Consider the following 26,087-nt stretch of genomic DNA (forward strand, 5'->3'; position numbering starts at 1 on the left):
TGTCATGATTCTAGTGAAGAATGTGCACAGGGCATTTATATATTACAGGGGAAAATATACCTTTTTTAGGATTTGGGAAACAGCCTTTATTCCGTTGTAAAATATAAGAAATGTACTGGTGGCATGCTCAAGAGATTTGGTCTTTGCAAATTTACCTGTTATCAGTTTGTAACCATATTGTAAAGGGTTCAATGCAGTTATATTATATCTTGATATACATTGTACTTTCAAACAAGAAGCTATATCAGAGTTTTATTCTTTGAACTCTGGAGATGTCAATAAATTGTACAAGCATAATTATCCTTTTTATGGCATTGGCATATTATATGATTGTTCTTACAAAATGTTCTCAATAATAAAAAAAAAATCAGCTGGTTATAACATTTGCTAGTTTGAAATGGATCAGGGATATGTTTTCTCATTAAAACTTAGCCATGCAAATTTTAACCCTGTGTGATTATATATGTATATATGATAATAATAATAATGATAATAATAATAAAAATAGTGCATTTGTGTAATGGTAATTTTGTACTCTGTGAATAGAATAGGGAAGATTATGAGATGCATAAATTATACGACTCCAGATTTGGATTTCTTGCCCTCAGAATCGAGTGCATGAAAACTGCATTTGTTTGCAGTTTGAATTGGACTCTTTCTATTGTGACATTTAGTGTTTTTCTGTTAAATGAGAAGACAGTGGAAATTTTATAATTTAAGGGATGAAATATGATTTGGAGTCGAGCTCGTGTTATGACTTTACCAGCTTACTGGATTTTTTTGATATCAGAAAAATTGCTCCATGCAAAAATTATACTTGCTAAAACAAATACTATTTGCTGGTAGAGTCATGATATTTTTTCCTTGTTAATCTAACACATTTTCATTTTTCTGCGTCATTGTGAACAAGTATTGTTTATTTTTTTCACAAAGAATGTGCCCTTGTTTGTTGTTTGTGTTGGTGAGAGTTCTCTCCCTTGATTTGCAGGCTCAGTTCTCTCACCACTAGGTGTCGCCTCTATGCACAGCTATGGTTCCCTGGAATCAGAGGAAGAAAGCAAACATACTTCACCTAGTCCCGAAGGAATAGGTGTTGTGGGAATTGGTATGTTGTGAGAATCACTCTCACTCTTTTCTTGTCTTTGCTGTCACTGTGCTGTCTTCACACTGTCTGTCTGTCTGTCTGTCTGTTTGTCTCTCTTTCTATCCGTCTCTGTCTTACTGTACCTTCTTCACCAGTTGTTCATCTTTAAATTGCAATCTTGTAAGACTTTAACTGATCTTTTATCACTTGATGGGATTAAATAGGACGGTAATCTTTCATTTTCAGATATAAAACTGTACAATCTGAAAGGAAAATTCCTTTTCTAAACACATTGTAGAGGTCTTAAAGAATAAGTTTTTCACTCTACATTTCCTGTCTTCTACTGTTCATATTTTTTCTTCTGTGAAAAATAACAATATATTCATTTCCTGCTATTACATTATACAGTTATATATTTATATTACCTAATAATTCCTTTGCATGATTTAACTGTTTAACATGTTTACACTAACAGACAATATTGATTCAAAATTGATTAGTTACGTAAGGTATTTGAATTACACATCATAAAGACAGCCAAAAATAGATTAACAACTTGAAATCATATACTTTTATATTTAATTTGCCTTCAGAAATAATAATAATTTTTCAAGGTGATTTTATAATAAAGCATCAATAATATTCAGTATTTCATAGGGTTTTTATTTTAATCAAAAGTTTTTTTTGCATGTTTGTCTGCTTTAATTAAAAGAATGTACAGTATACATGTATAACAGAATGACATGTTTAGAGCATTTTGAATGTTATATTTGAAACAATATAGAGTATTTGAAATTCAACAACAATCTTGGGTTTTCTATTAACGAGTGGTGAATCAACTTGACCCTCATGGCTGTGGGTTCAAATCCCACCAAGAGTCTCCTTCAGTTCTATTATTAGAGGAGGCTGAACTGAAGGCCATTGATTCTACTCGAGTGCGGGCTTGTGCCTGAAATGATACTTGAATGGTCGTCTGCCACCCTGAGGCGTTCCTCCACCAGTAAATCTTGGATGTAGCTATATGACTTTAACAATGACAGTGCGACTACATCAACTGATTAGTTTTAAATTCTATTTCAACATTTCATGCAGTTCACAAATAAGAATTTTAATAGGACATGAATTTGTGAACAGAGAGTATAGTACCACTGTACACATACGTAGTCTTGTCAAGAGAATACCTAGTTCATAATTATTTATTTATAGACCTAAACAAGGCTTAAACAAGGCGTTAAGTGGTGGAATAGTTTCGCATCATAAATCATATTGCACTTCTTTAAAGTACCATCCTATCTTAAACAACTAGTGTAGTAAAAATGTATTTAAATACTGTTAACAGATAAAGCATTTAGAAAAAAAAAGTTTATTATCTTAAATATTAAAGTAGCTAAAACTGAAGAAAAAATGCTGTTTGAAAAACATAATTCTTTTATCTTTAATGTATAAGTTATGAAATTGTTGTTTGAAAATGGCCATTAGTTACTTTACATAAAAGCTTTTAAAAATCTTTCTTTTTTATAAGCATACTTTAAATCTCATGAAATGCATACAGTCATGTAGTCATGAATTATTGGGTAGTTTTTGACGTAATTTCGTTAGTTTTAATTATTTCGTTCTTAATAATTAAAATAATTTTTTGAACAGCTTTTTCTATGGAATTGCATACAGAATACTAAGTAGATTTGCGTAAACAGATTTTAAATTGGTTTTTCTTTCCTTCCTAATTCTTTTGATTGAAGACTTTCATACAAGGACGTGACAGGATAGTATTTAATACATGTATTTGCCTTTCAGGAATGTTTGAAAATATTAATGGTACAGAACATGCAATAAACGCTGGAAATTCTCAGTCTAACGATCGAAACAATCGTCAACCAATGAAGCAGGATAGAAAAGATTTCACGAGTGGGGTCGTGGGAGTCGGGGTCAGCAAGCAAGGGTCGTTTGAGGACCCAAGCATGGACATTCTGGATGATGTAGATGACGTAGGTGTTTTTATATGCTTATTTTTTATAAAGATTTTACTTGTGAAGAATTTCTTTTGAACTTTTTGAAGAACTAGTAGAACGAGACTATTGAAAAATGCAAGAAATAACTTTTCCTACATATTAGGATTTCCAAAAACTGTAACAGTCCCTGGAATTAAGAATATTTTGGGTTTTTCCAAGCAAATATGGGGTTACAATTAAACTTTAACAGTTACAGCTTCGAAATTAAGCGCAACAGGTTGACTGTATGGTGACCAGTAGCACACTGTTTAGCTATAACAGCAAAAGATTGTTTGTACCGAGTTCAAGATAATATCTATTGACATGGTTTCTAGAACTTTCTTTTACAGTGATATTGAGCTATCAATCATTGGCTCATTAGCATTGTTCACAATTTCTTCATATAAGATAACTGTGTCATTTATGTCTTACAGGCACTGAAATGTTAACGACACAAACTTTTGACATTCTAGGCAGGTCATTGTTTCAGAAAGAGTTATAGAATAAGCAACGGGAAATCTTTAATTCCCAGTATAGATGGGCAAGGTTGATTTCGTAGTTACTGAGATATACAGTATCATTCTACGATTACAAATCTGGATTTTCGTGATAGATAATAATATACTCGAAGGAATTTCTGTAAAAGTTAATTGATTTGAAACCCAACTTGTATGGTGGAAGGGTTGAATTGACTCGTTGACATTAATCATTTGGTATGTTACAATACAAACAAAAATAAGCATCCTGAAATATTGATGATCATAGCCTAGAGTTGGTATAATTAAATGACTTTAATTGATTTCACACACCAGATCATGGCAAAGTTTGATAGATTTAGGTATGAAAATTGGATAACTTTATAACAATATTTGATAGCAGATGCAACCTGTTGTCATTGAATTTATTGAATATATGAAATTTAAGAGATGATGTGTTAAGGTTTTTGTGACAAAAGTGTAATAATTGTTAAAACATAGGAGTTGATAGTTGATTTGTGCAGAGAGAAATATTTGAAATAATTTGTTTGATTTTAGTAAAATTATAATAAGTAAAAAAGAAAATCAGCAATATGTTGGATTGTTTTGGGAAATGGAAAAGGAAAAGAAGGCTGGTAAATGGAAATATAACAAAAATGCTTTACATTATTAGATTTTAAAATTTGTTGGAAGACAATTTTTATTTTTTTTCAGAAACATTTGGTATTTGTACTTTTTATAAAAGGAAAACAAAATCAAGAGGCATTTGATTGTGTTACTATAGTGAATGTGTTTAAAAGCGTAGAACATAATAATGACATTAGACAATGCAATAAATAGCATTTACTATGAAAACAAATTTTATTTTAAAGTTTATGCATAAAATGATTTTGCATACATCTTTCTTTTTAAGCATAATTAATTGCTGAACAAAGAATGGTTTAAAAAGTAAAAGTTTATAATTTTTACTTTTTAACTTGTTATTTGCTTAAACTTTTTAGGTTTCTTATGAATAATATTTTCTGTTGTTATTTTAGGACCCGAATAATTTGCGGATGAGCCAAAAATTGAGCGATACAATCGCAAAAAGGAAGAAGCAACTAGAAGAAGAAAACGAAAGAGAGCGTGTGGAAAGAGAGAAGAAAAAACAAGAACACGACGAAAAATTAAAGAAAGAACGAGAGAGGCAACAAGAAAAACTTAGACGGCTTAACACAAGCGAGAGTTTAGGTATTGAGTGTAAGTGTGCTGTGACTATATCTTTTTTACCTTCTTTGTCTATACTATCTAGTTTCATTGATCAGAAATATAATATCAAATTATTTCTTACTAGAAAACAAGATTTTATTAGAATTATTATATGTAGTGGTATTTAGAAGGCATGAGGTAGAGAAATTTAACGGAACTAATTTTTTTTTGCAATACACTTTCGCCTAATATGTAAGCAGAACAATCCAGGAATCTCTGATAATTTCTTGAAAGTTACTGATAAAATCAGTCAGTTTAATCGCAAAAGTGGTAATGGATAAATAAGAATTCAAATAATTTTTACAAAGTCATTTTTACGTAGGTTTTTATCAAGACGGGTGGGGTTTACAAGAAAATTAATTTATTTATGACACATTCAATTTATTCATGCCCCTCCTGACAGCTGTTGTTTTATTCATTCATGTGCAAGGTAATTTGAATATTTGATTAATCAATTAAACATAGAAAAACATTCATTTTTCTTGCTCATTGATCCTTTATATTCTATAATTTCTGTTATTAATTTCACAACTGGATCACCATCTGTCTGTCTTGTGTTTCACAGAGTTTATTAATACACAGTTTTAGAAAAAGAAAAACATAGTCAAAATAGAATTCATCCATTATCTATTCAATTAAGTCTGTATAAATATAGAAATCTTTTTTATCAGAACTTGTTTGCCAGAATAATTTCAAAAAAGAATTTTGCATTTTTAAGGAAACAGGTGAATTGAATATGTTCATTAAAGCTGTAATGGATGTGACAAAATCCCCATTTCCTGGCACGCTATAGATTTTCATGTTTTAATTGATTTAAGGGGAAATGTATTCGAGGCAGAATTGATGGATTTTTTTCTCTAGGTTTCCTATTACATTCACATTTAGCTGCCTTTTGAAAAGTGACGTCAGAAATTTTTTTTTTCTCTCTGGCCTCGTATCAGGGGATTTGAAGAGATACTCGTTGTCTTCGACTTTGATTGTAATGCGTTTGATTAGTAGGGCATGGAGGTAAATGCATGTCAATATTGATCGAGGAAACTGAGAGGCTCCGTAATGATTGGTAATTAACGAGATTTATAAGTTGTTATGTCACTGCAAAATTGTTGAAACTGCTTATTTATTCATATACAGTTTATTTAGACACCTGAGGTCATCAGATGTACTGTACAATTATTAATTTGTTGTTTGTTTTTTTGTTGTCCCCATGGATTTCTCCACTTGATTTCCCACTTATTGGGGCATGAATTTTCTTACCTTTTTCTCATAATGAGAGGTTTGCCAAAGCTGCATATAAGAGCAGTCACCAGTGTTACCAGTACTCTAATTTTGTTTAGTAACCACAAACTTTTCAATCTCAATAATCAAAAGTATAATGAAAGTTGACTAAATAATAATAAAGTGTCATACAGTCTGAAATATACCGTCACTTTAGTGCAGTAATCTCCTATTACATCTTGATAGAACTTAAACTGTTACTGTGCAAAGAAGACACTATGTACAAAATTTTTGTACCGACCTGTCTGGGTGATCTTCTATTAGCAATAAAGTGATCCATTGTAAAAGTTTTAAGTGCTGTCACAATAAAAAATGCTTGAGCTGTCAAATTTTTGCACAGAATGTTGTTATTAATTGCATATTGCTGTTTTAATGCAATAAATTATTGATTAAAGTACCAGTAATGCTGTAACAGAAAATCATGTAACTGTTTCATTTGATCTTTTAAAGTTCAACAACTTGTTCTTTGAAAATGTATGAAGGGTAATATTGTGGCACCAGTTTTGATCTTTACATCAATTGCAGACATGTGAAATTATATTATGCATAAGTGTTAAAATGGAGAATTATCTGGATAGATTGCCTTGGGAATGAATGCTATTCTAGTTTTTGCAAAGGGAGATACTTCTAAAAAATCTTGTTTAAAAATTAGAAAAAAATATTTATATATGGGTTGGAATACCTTTAAAATTTATGTTAGTAACTAATACATATAAAATGGTTTTGTATTTTTAAATGAAAAATTGTATGGATTTTTATGTCGAAAATAAAAACAACAACAAAGAATGGCTGAATCTGCAAATTGTGAATTTATGGAATGGTGTTATTTTAAGTAAACATTATTTTGATTGTTTTCTATTTTTAGCATTATCAATATCCGGGGCTGGATCTGGATCTGGGTCATCATCTAACATAAACACACCCAAGACACGAGCGTCTCCTTCCCTGACACCAAGAAAGAAGAGCAAACCGTAAGTTGGCGATAGCTCAAATGTTGCAATAACTTTATAAGGAATACAAATCTTATTGTTTCTTACACCAGGGGCGTATATAATGTATATACATGTAAATATTTTGCAAATCAGTAAATCTGCTAAATTCTGAGAGCAGGTGCTTGTGATGTCATTGTGCAATGGGCCTATATGACTAAGTCATTCAGTTTTGCTGATGTCAAATTATTTACACATTTGTCGGTTCAAATCTTGGCAGGGATGTAGAATTTTTTTCATGTGAAGAAAAATATCAAGGGTAGCTTGTTCTACGCAGGTGCCTTCTCTACAGAGAGGGTTTTTACAGAGGTCTTTTTCTTCACCAGTAAAGCTGAATAATTTCTATATTATTTTAAAAAGTGTTTTTATGTACATACATCTTCCATCTGTTAAAAACTCATTTTAACAAGCAATGGCAGTAAAGGCATAACGTTATTTGCAAGCATGACTATATAATAGATGAATAGTGCAAGTTGTTTGCTCAATAATTGCTTTTTGTAATTGGTTACATTACAACAATTCCCATGAGCATGGTATATGGATATTAGAGAGGTTATTTGATTTAACATTGCTGTTGCATTCCTATTGATTCTGAGTCTTTTAAGCTGTTATTGTATGCATAGACATGAAAACAATAAATTCTTGTTTTTTTTTGGTGTGTTTTTGTGAAGGAAATTATATTATTCTAGTATTTTAACATGTGTATGTGTACTTTTGTGCCACAAAACTCATTTATAGTTTAAAAAAGAAAGAGAAAAACTATTCTATATTCTCTAATAAACTCACCTTGGCATAACAAAAGGTGGGCATTTATCAGATCAGGGGGGTTTATTAGAGTCTATATGGTAAAATAGATGTATAGTTAAAACACACAAAAAAAAGTTGAACTCCAATATTCTCTAATAAACTCCCCTTGTCATTTCATAAGGTGGGTGTTTACTAAAATAGGGACATTTATTGAAGAATGTATGGTACTTATGTATTCTTTTTGTTATGATTATCATTATTTGTATTTTTTTTATTTTATTTTATTTTATTTATTTTTTTAAATATTTTTATTTATAAGATTGCCTTATTAATGAAAATACTTGTTTTAATACTAATGAAAATTCCAATAAAATTACATGTACTATAACTGCTACCACCTCCACCACTTCTATTGCTACTTCTGTTACTATTGATGTTACTGTTGATTATTAAGATAATGATGATGATTATCTTACTAACTAGTTATAATAATGATGATAATATATTCACAGGCAAATGGATGTAGTAGACTCTAGTCACCCCCTGTCTGCGTCATCACGGTCACCTCTGGAATCGGACAACCCTGAGGATTGGAAACCGTACAAAGATCCTGATCTAGCATTGCGACAGGCACATAAAAATATGGCTCAAGATGACTGGTATGTTTCAGTTACAGATAATTAGTAACATGGTTGATAATTAACCACAAAATCTATGACTAATCACATAATTGGTAATTAATCACATTATCAAATTTCTTTGCAAAATAGACTGCCAATGCTGCGACGTTAGTTAATAGACTGTCACTTGATAGCCAAATGTTATAAATAAAAGCAATTCTTTTTTCTTCATCTTTTTTTATCATAATTTTAGCTGAGCAGCCACTGTGTGTGGCTGTTTTGTAAACTTGCCCCTGGCTAGTTTCTAGTTTATTTCCACAACTGAGAAAATTATGTCATGTGAGTTTGCTATCTAAGTACATAATTGAAGGTTTGTGGTACTATGAAGTGTATGCTCATTTCATAGTCCACAGTATACGGCCAAAACTGAGGCAGTTCGGACAATGTCCTGTTGGCATAGACATTGTCATTTGCAATTCAGTTGCAATTATAAATGTAATGAAATAATAAAAAACAAAAAACATTGCATTATGACAACAATGAGCATAAGTTAAAAAAGGTTAATATTCATAAAATTGATGTATTTACAGGGAGACAAAATGTGGCGGAATCAACAGTGTACGCCGTCTGTCCGTGTATCACAAGGATGTATTAATAGCCAACCTGCATCCAGTTATTGTAGCTATACTTGGTGAAATAAAGAACCTCAGATCTCAGGTGTCAAGACTTGCCATTGTTTGTATGGGAGATTTGTTTGTCTATCTAACCAAACACATGGACACAGTGAGTATTGATATTGTCTCATCATTAACTCATATTTCATTGCTATTGTAGGGTCTCCCTTTTTTTCTGACAGGCAAGTCAAATATTGTGTGGTGGCAGTAAAAAATCGCCCATGTATCATTTTAATATTTATTGTGTAAGCCTGCAGGATCATTTATGCAAATATTTGATATTTGATGAAGCTTTAGTGTTGCACTTTCATGTCTTTCTCTATCCCATGAACAACTAAGACTGAGTTAGCATTATTTTCAAATATATTTTGCTTTCAGTGACGATTTATTGGTCTATATTACCAGTTTGTTTTATTTCATTTCAAATTAATATTTTAAAAAAATAGAGAATAAAATATCAAGATGTCACTAAAAAATCTTTTGTACCTTTGTAGGATCTTGACATGGTTGTTAGAGGTTTGTTAGCAAAGAATGGCGAGAGTAACGGGTTTATCAGAGAAGATTCAGAAAGGGCGTTACAAGCCATGGTGGAAGCTGTAACACCACAGAGGGCGCTGATCGCTCTCATTGCTGGTGGTGCTACGTAAGTGTCTCCTGTATTGTTCTCGTCAATTTTGTAAAGTTCATTCACTTTATTGATTAAGCCTTTTTGCAAAAAGTTTTATGTTCTGTTGAAGTAATAATTATTAGATGTGCCTAACTCACTGTATAGATAATGATTTGAAACACCATTAAACTAAAGTAAAAGATTGGTTTAAACATATTTTATGAATAATAAATTTGCATAATAATGAATACTATTTATTACATGTAATGATTTGAACTGGAAGCTTTAGGAATAAAAATGATGTAGAAAAATGTGAAATAGTAGGGTATCATTTACTGTGGGAACAAAGGGCAATTCTTTTGAACGAGAATGAAAATAAATATGAGCTGAAAATGTAATAAAGAGTACATGTTTTATTTACAGACATAAAAATATATCAGTTAGACGGACAACGGCTCGGTTCCTAGTTAATATAGTACAGCGTATGGGACCGGGACGTGTATTGTCAGGAATTAAAGACGTCACCGATCGTATAATCCCTGCAGTAGCTCAGTTCTCCATGGATAGCTCACAAGAAACTAGGTATAAAACCAATTAAAACAAAAATAGATGTGTATTTTGAGCACGAATTTAGCAGCATCTTTTATAAAAGCTGACATGCACAAAGCTTAGGTGATACGAGTCTTGAATATATATACTAACTTGTAACCTGCTGGGACCGAAACTGATTAGCCTTTGCCACCTGTATAGACCCAGGCCAGCCTGCACATCCTTGCTGTCTGTCAGACACTATACTGTTGACTGACTAAATTTTCTTCTTGATGTCCCAAACATTTGAGCCGCGTCATGACAAAACCAAGATTATGGGTTTGCGACCAGCATGGATCTAGACCAGCCTGCGCATCCGCGCAGTCTGATCAGGATCCATGCTGTTCGCTTACCAATCCTATAACAAGTAGAGACACTGATAGCGAACAGCATGGATCCTGATCAGACTGCGCGGATGCGCAGGCTGGTCTGGATCCATGCTGGTCGCAAACCCATTATGTTGGCTTTGTCATGACGCGGCTCATTTAATGATCGACAGAAATAAAGTCTATGAATGTATATTATACTAGGTAAAACTATATGATGAAAAAATGTAATTTGTTACAATCAATTTCTATGAGATGAATCTTTCAAGAGGCACTTTTATCTATAAGACATATTCTGCAAAATCATTATTATTGGTGTGACACTAATTTCCTTTGATAGTTAATTCCGCAAATTCAAGATTTTTGCAAAATTTTGTGCTGCTGTAAGATTATTCTGCATTCCCATTTTACTTTTTGAATATATAATCCACAAATATAATATCCCATGAAAATGTCCATTGTGACAAAATCACAAAATTGCATGACCACGAAATTGCATGAATTCACAGTAAATGTTATTTTTGCAGGTACTATGGCCGTAAGATGTTATATAATTTAATGACTCATCAAGATTTTGACAAGATGCTAGCTAAACATTTACCAAACAATACTCTTAGAAATGTGAAGGAAATTGTGGAGTCACTGAGAATCAAGGTAGGGCACAACTCTAGTGTATCATTTTAAAGGCCCATTATGCCTCAGAAATGCTTTCATTTTTATTTCTCAAAAAAAAAGAAAATATTTTTCGTAGTTTGTTACAATGTCAAAAGAAATACTCATTTGCCACATAGATGAATTGTCTTTTTCTTTCTTTGCTCTATTGGTTATTGGTAAGATTATAGTGAATTAGTATTCTGTATGGAAGTCAAAATACTATTTTGTTTACCTTTATGACATATTACTTCATGTTCAGCGCTAATTTTTTCAGTTGTAAAACATCTCACATGCTCTAAATCCATTTCTGAATATTATTAAAAACGTGTTTGACATTTCTAAACTATTGAAAAAAATATGGATTTCTGAGGCATAGTGTGCCTTTAAAGAAGAGGACAAGTTTACATAGGAATATGCTTTGTAGGGGGAAACTAGATTTAAGAGACTTTGTAATTTTATAGCTAAGTGCCATTGTTTCATTTCAGTGTAAAAAGAATAGTTAATTATGATGTATAAAAATTATCTCACAATCTGTTAATAGAATTCTCTATGATGTAGGTTATTTAAAATTCTTGTAGGTTATTTAAAATTCTACCAATTTTACACACGATTAAAACCAGTTTAAAAATTAATAACTGACATACTTTTAATGCAGTTTCTTACTTAGTGTTTCATAAATATAATATTAGAAATAACATTTGTAATTGTTTTTCAGGGTATCGGGGACGGCCCTAACGAGACATCGTCTGCACGTGGATGGAGGTCAGGTCACGGGAGCAGGTCAAGCTCGGTGATTCGTGGAAATTCAGCTAATAGGTGAGTGATTTTATGAATTTTCAGAATATTTGATGGTATTGTTTTCATTGCTAGTTTCTGTTCTTTTGAAATATAGTTATATTATTAGAAGATCCATTTTTTTATTGAATTTTATTTATATAAACATGACTGTGAAGAAAGCTTTTAGCTCATTTGAACAACTGTCATGTCATGTTTCTGGAACAAACCTGTTGGCTGCTTACAAATACTATAAGACTCTGGTATGGCTTGCAACCATTCTGCCTGGGTCGAAAGGCAGACACCTTAACCACTAGGCAACCACTCCCCTTTTATGAATTTCATAGTGGCATAATAATGTTTACCTGGTTTAAGCTGCTACTACCCAATCTATCTTTCCTCAATATTGAATATTTTGGCTATTAATTGTAATGCTCACATGGGACGGTTAAAGTTACAGTTTTATGCGTGGTTCATAAATCGAACATTTATCTCTATAAGATTGTCCATATGGAATTCCGTTGGTCGCTATAAATAATTGAACATGAAAGTGTATGTAGTTATATATCAGATCAAGTTAGTGCCTATGGATCAGTGTGTATGACGTCTGAATGTTAATCTTTAATCTGAAATGACTCATTTATAAGGCAAGGGTAATTGCAGTTCGCTGATCTCTCCTACTGATACTCAGACTGTTGTTTACAAAATAATAACTAATTCATAAACTTGAAGGAAACACGCCCATGTACTGCTGAAAGGTCATTGGTTTAACTCAGATGCTGTTTTGTGATTAAAATAGTGCCTAGAGAGGCACCTTAGGTCTTCTACTGTTCAGACCATAACAATGTGTTGCATAGACTTACATCCTCCTAGTATTATCTCCCCTATTTAATGACATAACTATGTTGAATGTAGCTTATATAACTCATGTCTGGGTACATATTCATAGTATATAGCACCACCTCTGCAGAGTAAGACCCTTAAGGAGACAACTATTTAAGTTGTTGCTGAGAGGGGTCACTCTAGAGAGGTTAATTTGTACCGTTAGAAACCATAATTTTTAGGAGGATAAAAGTTTGTCATATACAATGATACATGCTTCTCTTTACATACAATTTTATTTCTAACTACATGAGAAAAGCATATTTCAAGTCAGGTGTATTATATTTGTTTTACAGTGAGACACCAAAACGTCGTAGTAACACACGGACAGACGAGGCAACAATGGAAGAGATTAAAGAATTAACAGCAATGATGTCGGCCAATGATTGGAGAGATAGATATAAGGGTATAACCACCCTGTTAGAAATGTGCGAGATGAATGCCCAGCTTGTTTCCAGTAATGTTATCAAGGTATGTCTACAGATAAATCTATTCTACGATTTCAGATAAATGAATTCTTTGGCATACTATATTTTTAAAGGCACATTATGCTTCAGGAACAAATAAATGTTTACTTCTTTAGAATAGGCAAACATGAATTTTATAGTATTTAAATAATGACTTACAAGAGTGTTGGAGACTTGTTATCTGAAGAAAGCAATAAATGTGAAATAATGTCATAAAAGTAGCAAAATGTAACCAAAGTAGTATTTTTACTTCCAAAATTCCATATCAAATACTCATTCACTATAAATGTACTTTTTGCCAAAAATCAACAGATGGAAAAGATGGTTATCCAGTGAGTAGCTTTTTGCATACTTTAAAAGTACTCCAAAATTAAAAAGTTTTTAGAAAGAAAAATAACAGCATTTTTGAGGCATAATGTTCCTTTAAGATAAATATACTGTATACTATTTTGTTATTCTAAGATTTATCATAAATTCATATTTTGTTTTTCCCTATGATTTCAGATATTTGACAAGTTCTTGCCTAGATTACAAGACCCTAACAGTAAGGTGAACTTGTACGCCCTACAAGTGATGTTACAGATTATACCTATTCTGAACAACTCACTGAGTTCCGTTATAAACATGGCCGTCGGCAACGTATCTCCTAACCTCTCATCCAAGAATAAGGAAATTAACCAAACCGCAATTGATATAATAGATGCTTTGCTAGAAAATCTAGGTAAGTTTAGACATGATTTATCTATCATCGCAAAGTTGAATCTCTTAAGTATTTGGACTTTTGGGCACTGCAAAAAAAAGTTGTGATTTAATTACTTTGATAAGGGCTTAATAGTAGATCCGTTTTTGTCGCCGTGGTTTTATTTCAAGACAAAAACAAAAAGTAACATATGCATTTAGCATGCCACTGCAAATGTATCGAGAAATTTTAGTTGTATTGTCAATTTACAATGTACTTTTTACTGTTCAAAAGGCACAGAAATGTAAAAATGCAACATTTAGCTATTTCATAATGATTTTCGTCAATGGTAGTTACAATGGATATGCCATATTGTAAATGAATGCATAGATGGGAAAAAAAACCTCCCAGTTATCTTTTTGGCATGGTGACATTAATTAAAAATTCTGATAAATGATTATGATTAGGAATTTATTTCGATATTTCGCTTGTTCTAATTTATATAATAATAATTGTGTTACAGATGGTGCAGTGCTAATTCAGCCAATGGCAAATCAGGCCCAATCTGCAAGTGCTCGCAGTAAACCTCATCTTGTAGAAACTGTTGCTGGTAAGTCTTTATCCAACTTTTAGCCAACACTGTTATTTAGCCACATAATTTTTATCAAAGTCAGGTTGTTTTTAGTCCCCTACCGGTTTAACCGGAGGGGACTTTAGGTTTACCCTCCGTCCGTCTGTCCGTCTGTCTGTCTGTCCGTCTGTCTGTCTGTCTGTCAGTCCGTCAATCCGTCCGTCCACAAAACTGGATCCCGCGATAACGCAAAAAGTACTGAAAATATTTTTATGAAACTTGATATATGGATAGATGGCAGTATGGAGATTATGCACGTCTTTTTTTTTTCTTCCTATGTTGAAAATTCTGGTTGCTATGGCAACAAATAGTCTGAAAATATGGCAAATTTAACACATAAACTGGATCCAGTGATAACGCAAAAAGTACTGAAAATATTTTTATGAAACTTGATATATGGATAGATGGCAGTATGGAGATTATGCACGTCTTTTTTTTTTCTTCCTATGTTGAAAATTCTGGTTGCTATGGCAACAAATAGTCTGAAAATATGGCAAATTTAACACATAAACTGGATCCAGTGATAACTCAAAAAGTACTGAAAATATTTTTATGAAACTTGAAATATGGGTAGATGGCAGTCTGGAGATTATGCACATCTTTTTCTTTTCTTCTTATGTTGAAAATTCTGGTTGCTATGGCAACAAATAGCCTGAATTTCAAGATTTCTGATTTAAATTTTTCAGCTTTTTCACTATATGTTCTTTATTTCTTAAGGTGTTTACTTCAAACTTTAAATATAAGTTTCTGGTCATCAACCACGTCATATGTGACAAGGTTTATAACTCTAGCACAAAAAATATCAGTATTACCTCCCTTGAACTTAGATTTTTTAGGGGAAAAAATGTTGTCTTTTTTAAATAACTTCTTTATTTCCTAATGTATCTACTTCAAACTTCATATATATGTTTCTTATTAACACTCGACATTTTTGAGAAGGTTAAATACTCTAGCAAGACTATTTCCAGAATTATGTCCCCCTTGAACTTAGATTTTTTTCGAGAAACTGGTATTTTTCACTCCAACTTCTTCATTCCTTATAGGATTTACTTTAAAATCCCACATCGTAATAATATGACAAGGTTGTATAAACATAATTTCCTTACTAAGCATGGAAACTTAACACATTACTATGATATAGACAAACTTATTTTATTATGTTTTGTGGTCGATATTTTCAAATACAGACTTCATCCTCAAATTCATTATAAATGGCAATACACAGGAGTGTATGACAATTAAAGAACTTTTTGAGGGACCGGTAGGGGACTACTGTATTGCCCGCAATACTATCAAATGCTTGTTTTTTTTGTTTTTGTTTTGTTTTCAAAACCATCTGTTATTTGATTAACTTGATGAATAGCATCAGGTTCAACTATTTTGCTAATATTATTCTGTGGTGGTTTTGTCCTCTACAGGGATTTATGCAAAGAAGTTGTCTTTTATATGTAGGGAACATGTTACATAAATGCTGTAAGCCCAAGGGAACACTTGTTAGAAAACTCTCAATGTAAAATAATATGTGCCTTTAATACTGATACATACAAATTTAATGACATGAAAACAAACATGTTTTGACATATGGATTAAAGACATGTTAACTTTATTGGAGGACCATCAAATAGAAAAAGTTCCAATAACCGGTAAATGTGTGCAATTTTGTAAAAGTTTAGTTTAAACCATATGCCAATTAAATTTTTTGTGTATAAGGGGTGTTTATAGTGTAGTTTGGGAAATCTAGTTGCTGATGTTTTTATAAGAATGTTACAACTATCTTATTCAACTTTCAGAACTAGTGAATCTAGTATACCCTTGAAAAACAAAGTTTATAATGAGAATGTTATTTTTTAACTATCAGAACTAGTAAATCGAGTATACCCTAGAAAACGAATGTTATTTTTTACTTTCAGAACTAGTGAATCGAGTATATCCTAAGAAGACGAAGCAGGTTGTGTTGCATGTCTTGCCATTGTTGTGGCATCTGCTCGGGGCCACCAACAGTAGTGGGGCCGTTCAAGGGGGAAGCTCTAGTATTAGAACAGCCACTGGCAAACTAGTAAACTCACTACATGCACATATGGGAAGTCAGTTGATCGAAAGAGCATCCTCGGACCCGAATGTAACCCCACGACATATTCAGTTATTACAGGAATTGATAGAATATTCATGAGGCTAGAGACCAGGTTTTTGAATGAAGAAAAAAAACCTGGAAATTATCACTGTAATAAGAACTAGGCCTGAAGTATGTTTTATTGAAATATCATTGAAGATGAGTGAACATTTTTCATATAAAAATGAGGAAAGGATTGCAAAGGCCATTCAATTTAGTGCTGATTTTGACAGCAATATGGCTTTGATATTTATGTTGAAAGGTTGGTTTAATAGAAAAAAACATGTGACCAGTTAGGGATGATTGAACCTCAATCAGGATGAGAGAAAAAACATTTATGTTTATTTAATACATGTGAAATTTATTGTTTTTGTGACATTTGTCATTTGCAAAGAAGTGATATAGATATAGTCAAGAAGATGAATACGCCCAATGAGTATTTCACTTAGTTGTGTCGAGGGAAGGGAAGGAATGTTATGATAAAAGTTCAAAGGAAAGAAAAAGGAAATAGTTTTGACATAATATATAACAGAACAGAACTGAAGTAAAAAATCTTCAAAGGGAAGTAATGGAAAGAAAAAACACAGTCTGTGTTGCATGTTTTAAAAAGATATTTATTTCGATATAAAAATCATGTAATTTTGTAGATATTGTGTATTATTTAATAGATAATTGTTATGTTGTTAACTTCTAGATTGCTTTTGTTATAAAAAAAAATAATCCCAATTGTCATAATACTGACTTTGTTACATAGATCTTCTATGTTTCCAGTTGTAGGAGGAAAAAAAGGGGACATGCAAGGATATGGCTTAAGTTGAAGTTTGTAGGGTAATACTTGTATGATCTGGTCAGATTGAATTGTCAGCACCAGAGAAAAGTAATTTACCAACTGATTTATTTGGGGCTTTTCCTACAAAGGAACCATTTTGTTCTCCGCCCCTATTAATTCCCCTATATGACAAAAAGTAAAAATTTTCATCAGGGATTTTGCCAGATATGTTATTTAGCAAAAGCGTTCGGTATTGAATTATTTTTATCTTGTTTTTTTTTTGTTTTTCATTATTTTTTTCGCCACAATCAGAGTAAAATGTAGTTTTAGATTTTTAAAAATAAATATTAGTCTAGATTTAGGAAAATAAACAAATTATGTAACCTTATAAAGTGCTGGTTTATGCCAGTATATGGAGTTCTATATTATCCTTCATACGCCTTTTATTTGATAGTTTCACCTTTTTAATTTTAATGCATGAAGTAACATCATTTAAATAATTTGAACGGATGAAATGCGTGACCCTGTATAGTGACGGAATTCTTTCTTCTTTTTTTTACTTTCGGAAAGAAAACCAGAAGTCATTTTCAAATATTTTGACATGGGTGCAGTTTTTTTGTTCTTTTTTAACTTACAACATCTGTGATTATATTTATGTGCTTTTTAAAATTATTTTTTGTTCATTACGTTCTTTTTTTTGCAATGCAGTTGTGAGTTGGGTCATGTGTTAAATAAATAAAATTTTGAATAGATTATATGTTTTGTTATGTAAGTGCTGCCATGAATGTGTTAGGGTTGTGTTGATTTTTAATCGTTACATTTTAACATACTCGAAATAATGCTGTGGATGTTAAAATGATGTATTATTTATTTTAAATTCGGCTTTTATGAAAGCGAACTATTGTTTTACAATTTAACTGTGATACATTATTGAACGCATATAGCCAGTCAGTAAATTTTTAAAGAATTAAAAAAAAAAACAGTTTTCTGTGTGTTTTTATTTTATTGTTTTCATTGCACTTAACACTTTCGGCAAACTCGTTTATAAATCTAAATGTACATGTATATATTCCTATGCCAGTTTATATTCTCAAGTCAGAAAAACCATTTGAAATGTAGATATGATTTTAATGTTGACATTTTTTGAGAGAAGGAAAATATGCAGAGCAGATGTACTAAGTATATAGAAATTTTCTTGTAGAGTTTAGTTCAATTAAGTGCTCATTGTGAAAGATGTTTTAACATTCAAATATCGGAATATATAATGATGATATACTGATTGTAAAACAAATTTAGGTAAAATGCCACAGTTCTCTTTGTGTTTTTATTCCCATTGAAAAGTCACTAAGGTTTTTGTAATATAACGATGTGTAAAGGGTTTTGCACACTGTGTATAAAATTGTGAGCAGTTGATGAAATTATTTACACAATGTGAAGATTTTTTTTTACACAGATTATGGCATATAGTTTTGTACACAAGTGTAGGAATATATTCAACATACAGAATTTTGTGCACTTTATACCTGGAATTTGTACACAAGTGTGTGTAATATTCATTTGCCTACATGGCTAGAATCGGTTACGTTTCACAAAGCTGTATACACAGTGTGCGGAATTGTTTACGCTCCAGAGTTATTTACACATCAGTTGATCACAAAGTGCATAGTATGTATATAACACAATTGTATTATTAATTATTAACATAGTGTGAAAATTAAATTGTTTACACAACACAGTATGTACATGATTATTTTATGCTGTGTTTTAATTTAAAAGTTGTATGAATTTTTTGCATTTCTCTTGTTGTATTGTTAATCCGTCCAGATTTTATCTTTACATATTGTATATATAGGTGTATTGTATTTTAGGAAAGGATCACTTACATATCTCATTCCACCATTAGAAGTTAAAAATCGTTACTGACTGACTAGCATGTAATATATTTACCCTTCAAATTTTCCTCTAGTTGTGAATAAAACTTGTGAGCATCAATTGTTTCTTCAAGTATGTTATTATATGTATAATTGATGGTGGATAGAATGGAAATTTTTTTTTTATATAAAAGAAGAAACCAGATTTGCTCAGTGATTGAATAGTTACTCTGAAGTTATACTTATAAAAAGTATATGAATGTATTTTAATTTGGAAAAAGCCTTAGAGGATAACTTTTGTTATTCCAGGAATTTTAAAAACACAAACATTCTTTGTTTTAGTGAGCATTTTTCTTACCTTTTGGAAGCCATAGAGATAAATTAAAGTTTTTATCTTGGGGGAATTTGTACCTAAAATTAATCTTATCTAATGGGAACTCATTAAGTTTTTACCTTTTATTTAAAAAAAAACACAATAGGAAAAGTTGAATATCAGAATTGTCAAAAAAAAAAGGAAAGTGACATTTTGAAGTTTATTTGGAATTGACAGCTTTTAAAATGGGTATTATTAATTTAAAGAGTTAAACGTTTACGAAGCATATCACTGATTTTGTGCCTTGTTGTAAGAGAAATTGTTTGGGTGTGTTTCATTATATACCTCACTCATGAATACTGTCACAAAAATACATGTTTATATTTCACGTTAAAGATACAGTTATATATATATATTTCAAATCTTATATGTTACCTTGGTAAAAGTACTGCAAGTGTAAAACATGTTTTGTTCTACAACTACTGTGATCGTACGCTGCATTATAATGGTCAGGGTTTGTTTTGGATAAATAAGGAAAACGTAATGGGCCTTTAAGATGGTTATTGACTGGAAAGATTAGTTTGACAAAAGGGGAAAATTCAATGAATTTTTATATATCACAAGTATAACTTATTAAAAGGTATAATAACAGGAAATGTTTAAGATTTAGGAGCATTTTTATCCTAAACTTACTAAATTTGTGTTACAACTTTGCACAACTTTGAATTTGGAACAGTCCATTTCAAAGTTTAAGGGATTTCAATTTAAAAACTTCCAACAGTACAGAGCCTGGCGGTAAAGGCTAATAACCTCCAGTTCCAGTTGAATTATGAGTTAAAATGTGTAATGAAAAGTGTTCTGTTAATGAAAGGATCATAAATATAAAGAGGCCATTTAGTCTAACAGTTAAAACATGATACCGGCATTCAATAAAGTACCAATTTCTATAAATTTTGCGCTTACTTGAAAATGAATACTGATTTTTACCAAAGCATGCTTTAACCTTGGCCGTTACACTATTCGTTACTTGTTGATATTTTTTTAATATATTTGTAAATAAATGATATTTATTTTAGGTGTCTCTTACCTGTCTTTATGTACGTTAACTACCACTTTGATTTAGAAAAAATATATTAGGAAAGATATGTAACACTTTGTTTCTATAAATAGATCAATGCCTGTATACATGAAAATAAAAAAAATGATGAGTTTAGACTGAAATTTCCACTTTTACATGCCAAATATCATTTTTGTCCTAATTTCTTGATATAGATGGTGAATTTGGTGAAAAGTTATGGAGTAATGTGTAGCATTGCTTACCTTTTAGCATATAGGTTCTGCTTCATGTGTTGTATATTACAACATTTAATTTTAAAAATAGATCAATACAAGTGTGGTATATAACACTTGTTTCTATAAATAGATCAGTTCAAGTGTATATATTGATCAGAAAATGTAAAATTTTGAAGGCTCTTTTAATTTCTTTCAGGCATTTTCTGTCTCAGTGTATATGTAAAGAAGTTAGTTTAACTGACTGTAGCTGGATTTATGTATTAATAAAATTTTATGCATGGAAAAACATGTTTGAATGATTTATTTATATATTTATAAAGATTTTGGTAAAAGAAACATTTTTTAAAATTCATGCAATGGTTTGAATAGGGTAGAAATTCATTTTGTTCAGTTTTAAAAATTACATTCCAGAGGGTGATTTTGGCAAATGGAGATGAATGCATTGATGCTAACATATTTAGCTAGAAAATTTTATAGAAATTTTTTGAAAATGATATACGAAGAAATTTTATACAAAAAATCTTGCTGCACATACCAGCAACATTGTCGTTTTTCTGGTATCTAAGCCCAGTACAAGAATGACACTAGTTCAGAAAACATGAAATTATTTTGGAGGAAATAAAAGCAATATCAAAAATTGCAAAGAATCACATTTTGACCAGTTTTTCCAATTTTGTATTGAACTGCTTGATTTTTACTGTTGGAAAAAAGTAATCGAACAAAAATGGATTTTACTCAAGAACACCATATATATGCTTAGTAGAACAAGTTCAGATTTTTTTACCATTGTTGCTCATTTAGAATAGCCCAGTCAGTCAGCCATAGATATGTCTCTTAAATAAACAAAATTTTTAATTTATGTATTTTCTTTCTATTCATTTATTAAAGTAGTGATGCTTGTTATGTATGAAGAATTTTATGATTGAAAAGTTAAAATATCGCCAAGTTGTCCGTTTCTTATTTATTTTTTGTTGAAAAAAAATATTGCCAAATTGTCAAAAAAAAAATAGTTAAGTTTTAAATTTAAAAATATGATGTAAAATTTCAGCCGTGATGGAGATTAAAAACTATTTCTGTAAAAAAAATGTTTAATGCATAGCCGACATGATTTGTTTAAGATGCTTTCATAAATTTATATATTCATTTATAGCAAGTGAAATAGTTATAAAAATTTAATAATTAAAAAAAATTTGAATAAGTATTTGAATGGAAACTACTTTTGAAATAAATTGAATTTACAGATTTTTATGTTTGATGTTTCAAAATCATCTAAATAAAGTGATACAATTGATTGAAATTATATCTGATACCATTAAAATGTAAATGAGTTATCGATTTAGCCAAAAAAAAATATTTTATTTCTTGTTTGTTAATGAATAATTTATAAACATGTTGATGATACAATTTCATTGGAAATGACTCATGATTATTATGTTTTCAATTCATAAAATTTTTTTAAAAAATTAAGAAATGCATCTGCAAACAAGGCTGTTAAAAGCATTTGATGTAATGGCTTAAAACTCATTAAGTTGAATCTGGGAAATAAAACAAACAAAAAAAGAAGATAAAATTACATTTCTATGTAAATAATTCAATATCTGTTGGATCTTGCACGTAACTGCAGCATACTGTATGAATAATGCATCAGATAGTACTCTGTATAAATTGATGACAACTTGGCATGTTTGTAAGCGAGAAAATAGAATATATGATGTATTATTTTGTAAGCTTGCTCAATTCTCTTTTATCTTATGATCATCCTATAGACACTCTAATTATTTTGTGTTGACAGACATTATGAAAAGTAAAGTATTGAATATTACAGTATTGTGTTTGTTTTTCTTATGTTTTCATCCACTTTTTTTTCATCCACATTGTGTTTTATATCAGATTTTCAGATCTTCAGATGAAATTTTAGAAGCATCCATTGCTTAGTGTTTTTCATCCTTGAGAATATCTGAATGTAAGTGGTTATATCAGATTATCAGGTCTTCATTTGGATGAATAAACTCACATATGCATCCTTGACTCAATAGTTTTTACAGCAAGCTAGATCTACCTGCTTAGCTCAATAGGAAAAGCATTGGATTAGTAATCTAGGGTGGTTGGTTTGTTAATCAGGCAAGACATAATTTCTCCATGAATGTTGATCTTGGAAATTGAGTCTGTCTTCCCCAGCTTTCAGAAAGGATTATTAGTCGGTCACTTGTTGAGAAATTGGTAATTACTGGGAGACAGTAAGGTGGATTGACTGCAGAGATTGAACAATAAAATGTGTTAAAATATGGCAAGAAGGCCTAAAAGAAGCAGACTTTTACTGCCAATGTGTATGAATGGACCTAAAATTGGAGACAAGAAAATCACTGGCCCCTCAGGAGTTTGTATTTTCCATTTAAAGAAGCTATCCAGCGTAGCCTTGCAGGTTGATTATTCTAATCTACTTGCGTGCATGCTCAGTCCTAAAATAATGCAGGAAGGGGCACCCCAAGATCTATCTCCACCAACTTTAGCTGGAAAGTTGCCATTAACCTTAAATGGGTCAGTCTGACCCAACAACCCCGCTTCCCCTTTCACCCTTAAACCAGCATCTTTTATCTTCGTTCCTGCATTTTATAGCAGTTATACCTTGTTATACTAGCAGTTACTGCCAACACTTATTTCTGTGAATCACCTGAATTGGTAGTAAAGAATGAAGCACATATACAGTGCCCAGAGTCCAAGGTTAGTAAGACTTGCTCAAACTCAGATCTTGGGTATTTGATTGGTCAGAACTCAACACAGGATGTGAACTAATGATGAAACTGTTGAGATCCGAGTTTTAGCACTGAAAGACCAAAACTCAAACTCCCAAGTACTGCTGTGGATCTAGTTAATTAATGGGTTATAACAGATGTTATAATAATTAGACACTATGACTCACCATATCAATGTCATTGCTATTCACAGAAAGAGTGTATAGAAATTGTACGTATATAGTCGTAAATATTGTGATATTCAGTTTTGTTGACTTTTCACCCTCTAAATTTGTATAATGAACTATTCCTCCTATGAAATTGGAACAGTCTACTGCTAGATTCAGGGAACTCAATTAAAATACTACAGCTAAGTTACCAACAGTATAGAATCTGATTTGATTGCACTTATTTGCTGATAGGTCTAGACCAGTTATTATACAAGTGTTAAAAGTAATACAAAGCATACATGTATTTTCCGTATTTTATTAAGTAAATATGAAGCTAATAAATGCTGCTCGTTTATTCATTACCAGTATTAATATACGCCCATATTCATCAAAATTCCAAGTCTGAATTTTAAACTAAATTTTAACTTCAAATTTCATCAAAATTCCATGTCTGAATTTTAAACTAAATTTTAACTGCAATTTTTCATCAAAATTCCATGTCTGAATTTTTAAACTAAATTTTATCTTCAAATTTCATTAAAATTCCATGTCTGAATTTTAAACTAAATTTTAACTTCAATTTTTCATCAAAATTCCATGTCTGAATTTTAAACTAAATTTTAACTGTAAATTAAATACAAAAACAGAAAAAAACATCATATTGTGTCAGTGGAACAAATAAAGTGTTTCAAAGTAGCTTTATGACACATAATTATTATCTTTTATATGACCCAATATGCTTAAATAGCCCTTATTTTGTCAGTTACTCAAGAGAAAAACAGTGATAAAATTGGCAAATTTAGTCATATAATTATAGCATAAAACATTCAAATATATCTTTGATTGTGATTACTTACAACTTTTCTTAAACTCTTGACAGTAGCGACTAAATATAAACATGCAACCAGTGCAGACCAAGATCAACCAGCAAGATGTTATTATCTTAAAAAGACTTGTCCATCTTTTAATCGGGACAAAAAGGCTCATCATTTTTAGAAAAAAATATATCATAATACATGTATATCCTTACTGACTAGCGACCAGTGCAGACATCTATGAGGTCTGATCATGTTCTGCACTATCCGCTATAAAGTTTGTTTACTCATCTGCTTGCAACTTTGAATAATTGATGAATATGGGCTACGGTATAATGCTGACATTTTTTATAAGTAAACACATTTTAAAACATTTTTTAAACACAAGCACAGAAACATAAACACAGAAAGATAATCTTTAACATGTTTAACAGCCATTTGCAAAAGATGTAATTCGTCATCTATGTTTAAACATATTTATTTCAGTTGGTTTGTGAAGAAAGCTCTTTGAACTAATTTTGAAGTATTACAGTTCTTTGAACTAATAAAATAAAAAATTTTCAACAAATCTCAACATAATTCTTTGAACTAATCTTGAAATAAATCTTTGAACTTATCTTGAATAAAATCTTTGCACTAAACTTGAAACAGGTAGTTTGAACAATCTCGAAATTATATAAGATTTCATTTCATTCATTTAAAGTTAAAATTATTCTAACAAATGAAAAAATTAAGTTTACAAATATTTTTTTAAAGAGGAATAAGCACCTTGTTTTTTTTTTGTTTTTTTTTAGAAATGCCTATAATTATGTAAAAAGCAAAAATACAAGGCAACTAAAATTGAACACAAAAAATCATGTCCTTTCTTTAAAATAACATTATTGTATCATTTAAAATTGTTATAAGTTACATATGCGAGTGGCTGATACAAATTGGTTTTGCCAGAAATATTTATTTGTTTTATTCCAATAAGTATTTAAAGGATATTCAAGCTTTCTCTATAAATACCTGTACAAAATTTATTTTTATCGGGCAGAATAAAAAAAGATATTTCACAAATGGCGGTAGCCTCAAATGAAATATGATAATGATGAAAATGGATCCTGGGGTTATAGAAAAAACTTGAATTTTCTGTCATTTTTTGACATAACAATTTTTAAGACCTCTCCTTTTTGGCTAAATTAGGAAGAAAGTAGTCCTGCAAGACACCAGTGAAAAATACAGAAAATATGTTTCACTGCAGTGAAAATAAATTTTTACAGTGAAAATACAAAAATTGAAAAAACATATTTTATTTCATCAATA

The 26,087-nt window shown here is 30.9% G+C and overlaps 1 protein-coding gene across 8 annotated transcripts in view; it reads left to right on the top strand.

The window, feature by feature from the left end:
• Positions 1 to 20,693, top strand: part of LOC132757258 (TOG array regulator of axonemal microtubules protein 1-like) — a 54,975-nt gene extending 34,282 nt beyond the window's left edge. For 6 of the 8 annotated variants that reach the window (XM_060748479.1, XM_060748482.1, XM_060748480.1 and 3 more), the window contains 14 exons: positions 989 to 1,105; positions 2,879 to 3,069; positions 4,586 to 4,787; positions 6,937 to 7,042; positions 8,320 to 8,466; positions 9,018 to 9,210; positions 9,596 to 9,744; positions 10,132 to 10,290; positions 11,150 to 11,276; positions 11,992 to 12,092; positions 13,229 to 13,403; positions 13,904 to 14,120; positions 14,602 to 14,688; positions 16,620 to 20,693. In XM_060748479.1, coding sequence (XP_060604462.1) covers positions 989 to 1,105; positions 2,879 to 3,069; positions 4,586 to 4,787; positions 6,937 to 7,042; positions 8,320 to 8,466; positions 9,018 to 9,210; positions 9,596 to 9,744; positions 10,132 to 10,290; positions 11,150 to 11,276; positions 11,992 to 12,092; positions 13,229 to 13,403; positions 13,904 to 14,120; positions 14,602 to 14,688; positions 16,620 to 16,879 — 2,231 coding nt within the window. In that variant the 3' untranslated portion in view covers positions 16,880 to 20,693. The remainder of the gene's footprint in view (positions 1 to 988; positions 1,106 to 2,878; positions 3,070 to 4,585; positions 4,788 to 6,936; positions 7,043 to 8,319; positions 8,467 to 9,017; positions 9,211 to 9,595; positions 9,745 to 10,131; positions 10,291 to 11,149; positions 11,277 to 11,991; positions 12,093 to 13,228; positions 13,404 to 13,903; positions 14,121 to 14,601; positions 14,689 to 16,619) is intronic. The other 2 variants (XM_060748481.1, XM_060748484.1) reach the window with 2 other exon arrangements.
• The last annotated feature ends 5,394 nt before the right edge of the window (positions 20,694 to 26,087 follow it).

Source organism: Ruditapes philippinarum, unplaced genomic scaffold (assembly GCF_026571515.1).
Source record: "Ruditapes philippinarum isolate M1 unplaced genomic scaffold, ASM2657151v2 ctg770_1_1_1_1, whole genome shotgun sequence".
Lineage (NCBI taxonomy): Eukaryota > Metazoa > Mollusca > Bivalvia > Venerida > Veneridae > Ruditapes > Ruditapes philippinarum.